Here is a 7205-nt window from a genome sequence, read left to right on the forward strand (position 1 = left end):
AGGTTTGGCTGGTCTAGGACGACTTCAGCTGGGGTGACTTACAGTCTTTCCCTCTTCAGCCTGGACTTCCATATGTGGCACTAGGCCAGGATTCCAAGAGAGAGGCTTATGTTTGCAACTGGCCCATTGTCACTCCTGTCATTCTGTTGGACAGAGCAAGTCACAGGCATCGCCCAAATTGAAGGGGTGGAGAAACAGACTCCACCCTTTCTTGATGAGAGAAGCTTGCAAGGTCATGTCACCAAGAGCCGTATACACAGAAAAGAGGGAAAAATGTGGCCACAGGGCACTGAGGGAACAGCAGGGAGGTACAGCAACAGTTTTCTTTAAAGAATTCATCTCAACTTTTTAAAGTTCAAGATAATAGACTGCTCCTTTTCAGTAGCACTTCATAAAGAGGGATGCCATCAGTCCTGGAATCATTTTCTAGTATTGCTGATTTCTACCCTTCAAACATGAGTTTTAAGAGTAACCCGTAAGAAAATGTTGCTCTGGGAAGAGAAAAGTTGCACGCAGAGAAGTGCAGGATTGAAATAGTGGTTGTGAACTTGTCTTTAACCCAGCGTTTCTCCTGGAACATTTGAGGAGTTCTGTTCTCTCAAGATGCTCCAGAATTAAAAGGTTCCATGGGAAATCAGTTTGGGGCTCATCACAAGCAATATTTCTCATCTTGGAGATTTATAATGCATACTAAGAATTAAGGCCCTGGGAATCCTGGCAGTAAAAAGTACTTTTACGGTGTAATTTGGTTCATTGGATTTCATTGATGATAAGGTCAAAAATTATTGGTTTATTTTTTATTTTTTGTAAATATGGTCTAGTGTCACTATCTCTCTATGTATTTATAGTTTTTTCATAGCCATTAACATTCTCAGTACAGCCCAGCCATTGTCTTCACATTTCCCATTTATCTTAAAGAACAGAAAAATAGAACAGATGAGCCATGTAAACAAAATTCAGTGATTGGTCCAACAGAAGAAAAGATATTTGTGTTTTAAAGATTTAAATGTTTATTTAAATGGCTTTTGCAAAAAGTTACCCAACACTCTATACTTCTTTTTTTTTTTGTACTCTTCAAATGATTTGTAATAGTAATAGGTAACATTCCAAAATGCTTACCATATATAGTCCCAGGTATTGTTCAAAGAACTTTACATGAATTATCATATTTAATCTCCCAGAGATTTTTATTAGGCCATTTTTGTTACTGTCCCAGTTTTACAGAGGTGAGAGAACTGTTGGGGTACGGTGACATGTCCTGTTTTATAAGGAAGGAGCTGTACTGGCAGTATGGCTCCAAAGGAAAGTACATTGCTCACCGGAGTACAGAGTGCTGTGGACAACATATTCTGTTTTAAATATATTAAACATTTCGTACAGTGGAGCATTCAGTCTCTCCAACTCAGTCTGCTGCCTGTGTTTTTAGTAACTGGTACCTAGTGCCTTAGATTGGAAAATGTTTTAATACAGAAAACGAAAATGCCTGTCGTTTCCAGTGGTGCCTTGACCTCTACTATAGGGGACAGGCACATCTCCCATATCTAGTATTATGTTGTTATTTTGGAGATAGGTCACTTCCTAGGAACTTCGTTTCACTTAATCTTTGACAAAGACAAGCCTTTATCAGATTTTTGATAGCACTGAAACATCAAAAAGATACCATTATTCTACTTTGAATTTACAAGATCTACCTTTCTCAAAGGAAATCTTGATAGAAAACATTGTTTTAATGCTCATGTCAAACAAGAAAATTTTGTTTTAAAGTAAGAAAATAACAGACTTTTAATATTTGATTTAAATAAGATTTACTTGCTACAAATTTATGCTTCCACTGGACAAATCATGTCAACTATTCTACCTCCATTGATGGAGCAGAAAACTACAGAATGAATATGAATGAAAGAGAGTTTTAAATTTTAGGTTGTAAATATTTTTAAATTTTAAATTTAATTACAGTTTAAATGTTTTTAAATTTTTAGGTTGTAAATCTTCTTAAATTTTAGGTTGTAAAGGGACCTACAGTCATAAAAACAATATGACCATGCTCAAAGCAATGAATGGTCCTTTCGTTGAAAGACCACCATGTTAGATTATGGGCAGCCTTCTCTGCCTGTTCTTTTTGGTCCTTTTTTTAGGGTCATCTGACCAGATTATTCTCCCCTACCCCATATGGTGTGAGGACTTAAAAAGCATCTTAGCGGGGGCACCTGGGTGGCTTAGTTGGTTAAGCATCCGACTTGAGCTCAGGTCATGATCTCACGGTTTGTGGGTTCGAGTCCCACATCGGGCTCTGCGCTCACAGCTGAGAGCCTGGAGCCTACTTTGGATTCTGTGTCTCCCTCTCTCTCTGCCTCTCCTGCATGCACTCTTGACTCTCTCTCTCTCAAAAATAAATAAACATTAAAAAGCAATTTTTTTTAAAGAAAGTATTTTAACAAAGTTTGGAGGGGAGAGATATAGACACATATAGATAGGTAGGTAGGTATTTTTAGACAGGTATATATGGCCATTTTATATACATACATATATAACATAATATCTACCTTCTTTGAAAATTGGAATGTGGATATTACTGATTTGAAGCACAGACCATATTGTTCTCAAAATGTGGCTATTAAAAAAGGATCAGGAGGGGCGCCTGGGTGGCGCAGTCGGTTAAGCGTCCGACTTCAGCCAGGTCACGATCTCGCGGTCCGTGAGTTCGAGCCCCGTGTCGGGCTCTGGGCTGATGGCTCAGAGCCTGGAGCCTGTTTCCGATTCTGTGTCTCCCTCTCTCTCTGCCCCTCCCCCGTTCATGCTCTGTCTCTCTCTGTACCAAAAATAAATAAAAATGTGGAAAAAAAATATTTAAAAAAAAAAAAAAAAAGGATCAGGGGTGCCCGGGTGGCTCAGTCAGTTAAGCATCTGACTTTGGCTCAGGTCATGATCTCACAGTTCGTGAGTTCAAGCCCCGCATCGAGCTTTGTGCTGACAGCTAGGATCCTAGAGCCTGGTTCAGATTCTGTATCTCCCCCTCTCTGCCCCTCCCCTGCTCAGTCTCTGTCTCTCTCTCCCTCAAAACTAAGTAAACATTAAAACAAAATTTTTTAAAGGATCAGACAAAAACACAATTGATGTGTGTACTTACTACAAGCTGTAGGGTTGACCAAATAACAACAAACTTAGCTACCATAATAACATTAAAGTAACGGTAATTTATAATTGATAAGAAAAGAGGCATATACACACCTACTACCATCTCAAGACAACATAGATAATACAAACAGCCTTTCTGAAAATTAGGGTCCTTTTTAAAAAAATTTTTTTTAATTTTATTTTTGAGAGAGAGAGAGAGAGAGCGCGCGCGCGCGCGCGGGAGGGGCAGAGAGAGGGAGACACGGAATCTGAAGCAGCTCCAGGCTGTCAGTACAGAGCCCGACATGGGGTTCAAACTCACAAACCATGAAATTACGACCTGAGCCGAAGTGGGACGCTTAAAGGACTGAGCCACCCAGGGACTCCAATTAGGGTATTTCTACCACCTGTGAGTACCTGTTCAGAGTAGAAGCATTGCAGGATCGGTAGGCAATTGTGAAGCTAGAATTTTGGGAGTAGTTTGGGGTCCAGTTTGGAGAAGGGCCGATTGCCACTATGATATTTGTCCCAGTGATGCATAACGTCAGTCTAATGAGAAAACATCGGACAAGTCCATATTGCCAGCCATTCTACAAAATATCCAACTGGTGTATTCCTCAGGAGTGTCAAGGGGTCTTAAGAGACAAGAGGATACTGAGAAGCCGTGACAATTAAATGCAAAATGACCTTTGGAATTGGGTCCTGACATAGAAAAAGAACATTCATAGAGAAAGTGTAGCAAAATAAAGTCTGCAATTTAGTTAATAGTAGTTACTAGTAATGTTGCATTGTTAACTTACTCGTTTTGATGATTGTGCTGGGATTATCTAAGACATTGACGTGAAAGGAAGGGGGGTGACAGTATATACAAATTTTCCACCATTTTTGCCCCTTTTCTATAAGTCCATACTTATTTCACAACAGAAATTGCTTTTATTTAGTAATTTGTGGACATTTGGCAGTAGGTTAGCATTCAAGAAAATATACAAAATCTTGACTTAGCCAACCTGTTCAGCATGTATCCCTCTACCCCTATTTTTATGTTTTGGCTATATTATTAAATTATTTGTTGTTAATTAGTTCCTTTGAGGAGGGGGAGAGTAACACAATTTTTGTATATGTTACAGGCGTTTATAACCAGCATAACAATTAGCTATGTACACCTCATTTTAAGAAACATAACAAGTCAGTGAGGTCCCACTGTGTTTCCTTTTCTTGATGGTGTTCTGCCCCTAACCCCCCGGCTACCACCACCAAACTGCTGCTACTTGGGGATAATCCGTGGAATTTGCTATTTACTAATCCTATTTGATTATTTTGCACTTTTTCCAAACTTGACATAAATTACACTCTACAATATTATATCTAGAACTTGCTTGTGTTCGCTCCACATGTATGTGTAATTCATTCTTTTTCATCACTGTGTAGATTTCCACTGTGTGAATACCCGGTATTTATTCATTCTCCTGCTGGCAAGCTTATTGGCAAGCTTTTTGTTTTTGTTTTTTAATGGTTGTTTATTTTTAAAAATATTTTCTGCCACCAAAAGAGAAACTCTACTCTTTCTGTACTCTAGTAACACTGTCCACAACTTTAACTCAATATTTATGACCTTTCCATTTGACTCTTTTTCTTTTCTCTTATATCGGATGGAAAGCTTCTCAAGAAGTTTTCAGATCATCAAGATCTGTTTCCCCAAGTTGGACATTATTTGGATAATAAGTATCTAATTTGGTTGAATGAATAAGTATATACTTACATGAATTAAACGCTATCTGCATACAGATCTTGGGCATATTTGTGTTTATTCCCTTAGTTGTTATATGGCATTGCCTCCTGGGGACTTTTCCTCATTATAAAGATTTATACAGTGTGGGAATCTGGCCACTGAGGTGGAAATACAGGACATAAATAAAGCCTAAAACTTTAACTTGGGAAGTTAAGAGCTAAGATTGCAGACAGCACAGGTACATGTCTTTTGTCTGTTTAACGTCTTAGGGAAACTTTGACAAAATCAGTAGTAATTTTACCTGTATTTGGCATTATAAAGCAGAGGGGAGCTTGCTAACTTATGTTATGGCAGAAGTCACTTTTGTGCATCATTCTTGTTAGAAAGCTTAATATTTGCCTTTGATCATTTTGAATTTGTACCCAGAATTAGTTTTGTCCAAATTAGCTTTTTCCTCCAAAATTATTTTATTTGTATGTTGACTTTACTCTGCAAAAATAGGTGTGGCACAGCTCCTGTGCCAATCTCATTTGATTTCTGTAACTGCTTTGGCAGAGATAAGCAAGGCTACTTCATCCGTATTTTACAGGTTACAAAAGAAAGCCAAGGGGACTTTGAAGGACTTGCTCAAGGTCACAGAGCAGAACCAGAAACCAAATCTGTCAGCCTCGTCCTGGCTCTGTCTGGACATTACTGTTTCAATGTTTAAATTAATTGAAAGTATTAATCAAGATGTTTAGCTTTGCCAGCATTTTGAAACTTTAGTATCATAACGCCCCCTTGACAGTTTATTATAGTAGTATGGGGCGTTTCTCATCAGTGTTAGTGGCAGGTTAGTAACTGCCTTTTTACTGCCCTCTTTGTTAGAAGGGTTCACACAAAAAAAGCTTAGGCCAAACATTGCAAAAGAGCGTGTAGTGACCGGTGTGTATTTTAAAGGGAAGAAAAATCTTATAAAATAAAACTGAAAGGGAGCTGTGATACGACATAAGGTTATAATATCTGAGAAGACAAAAGGCCTTTTGGTAGCTTGCGACCTACAGATGAATTAAAACCTCTTGGCATATAGACCGATGAAGTTGGTCATTCGCAGTGTGATTTTAAAACATGCAGAAGCACTGCATGAATATTGTCTTCATGTCAGAAATGCACCTTCGTGCTTGAAAACGATAAAAAATTACAATCGATCCTTACAACTGTTCTGTTCATCTTTATTGATCAGGTGCAAGAAAGATAAATCGCAGCCCAAATAAGATTATAGTAAATGTTAGCATCGTAGGGGACTCTGGGTTGATAGAGAGCCATTCATCATCTCAAATGGTGACCTGTCCATTGCTCCAGCCACCCCGAGTCTGCTGTCTAATCACATATCTATTGATTTTATCTACATCCAACAAACCTGGATGTGACTGTCATTGGGCAACCCAGATTGTTAAATGCAGAGGGGTCACTGGTGTGAAGAGGATTTCATTTTCATTTTCTCACCAACCAACAATGATTTATTAAAAAATAAACTACCCCAAGTCATGTATGTGTAACCTGAGTGATTAGGGATTGAAGGTGCACAATAGACCACTGTATCATGTAGTATTCTTTTGTCCTGGGACAGGTTTTGCAGGGTATTTCATTGAGTCTGAAGGCTCTTGGGGTCATTTAGGCCACCCCCTGAAGTAAGATAGGTTTCAACGTAGCCAGCCAGAATGGATAGTTTAAAATTTTTCTGCCTCAGGAAAGGCATTCCTTTCCTATTGCAGCTTGATTTATGTTGCTTATGTGTTCATTTATGTAATACTGGAAACATTTTTTTTTTAGGGGGTAAAAAAATTACCTAAACCCATACCCTGTTCTTACTAATTAATTTGTTATAAATATTGATGCTCTTGTGGTCATGTGAAGGTAATAGAACACATTCTACTCTGTAAAGAATCCATCTTGAGGACAAAAATACTGTATAAAAAGAAGTGAACCTTTAATATCCCAGGTAGAACATTGGAATAGTAGGCAAATATGTGAAGAATTTTCTCACAAGGATCAAATAATGATGAATTATAACAATGAAGGTTTACTCTAATTACAACTTGTATACCAGCAGATGTGCTATTATTTAAATGGATATCTTTCTTTATGTGCACTTTTATAAGTATCTATGTCACTTATGCAAGAAATCTTTGTCCTACTGCTTGAATGGCTGAAAAAAAGATTTTATGTATCATTTTGTAACTGTAAGTCTTACTCACATTTTGCCCTCTTGAGTAGTGAAAACTCTACTGTCAATCTCTGTCCACAGAGCTCAGAATTCTACAAAGTCACCACCGAACAATATCAGAAAGCAGCTGAAGAGGTGGAAGCAAAGTTCAAGTAA

At 38.1% G+C, this 7205-nt stretch overlaps 1 protein-coding gene across 2 annotated transcripts in view; it reads left to right on the forward strand.

Annotated features, from left to right (window-relative positions):
• CHCHD3 (coiled-coil-helix-coiled-coil-helix domain containing 3) overlaps positions 1-7205 on the forward strand; it is a 283193-nt gene that overhangs the window by 220630 nt on the left and 55358 nt on the right. For both annotated transcript variants that reach the window (XM_086689810.1, XM_025929858.2), the window contains one exon: positions 7131-7201. In XM_086689810.1, coding sequence (XP_086545936.1) covers positions 7131-7201 — 71 coding nt within the window. The remainder of the gene's footprint in view (positions 1-7130; positions 7202-7205) is intronic.

Source organism: Puma concolor, chromosome A2, assembly GCF_028749965.1.
Source record: "Puma concolor isolate L17-30 chromosome A2, mPumCon1.1.hap2, whole genome shotgun sequence".
In the NCBI taxonomy this organism is placed as follows: domain Eukaryota; kingdom Metazoa; phylum Chordata; class Mammalia; order Carnivora; family Felidae; genus Puma; species Puma concolor.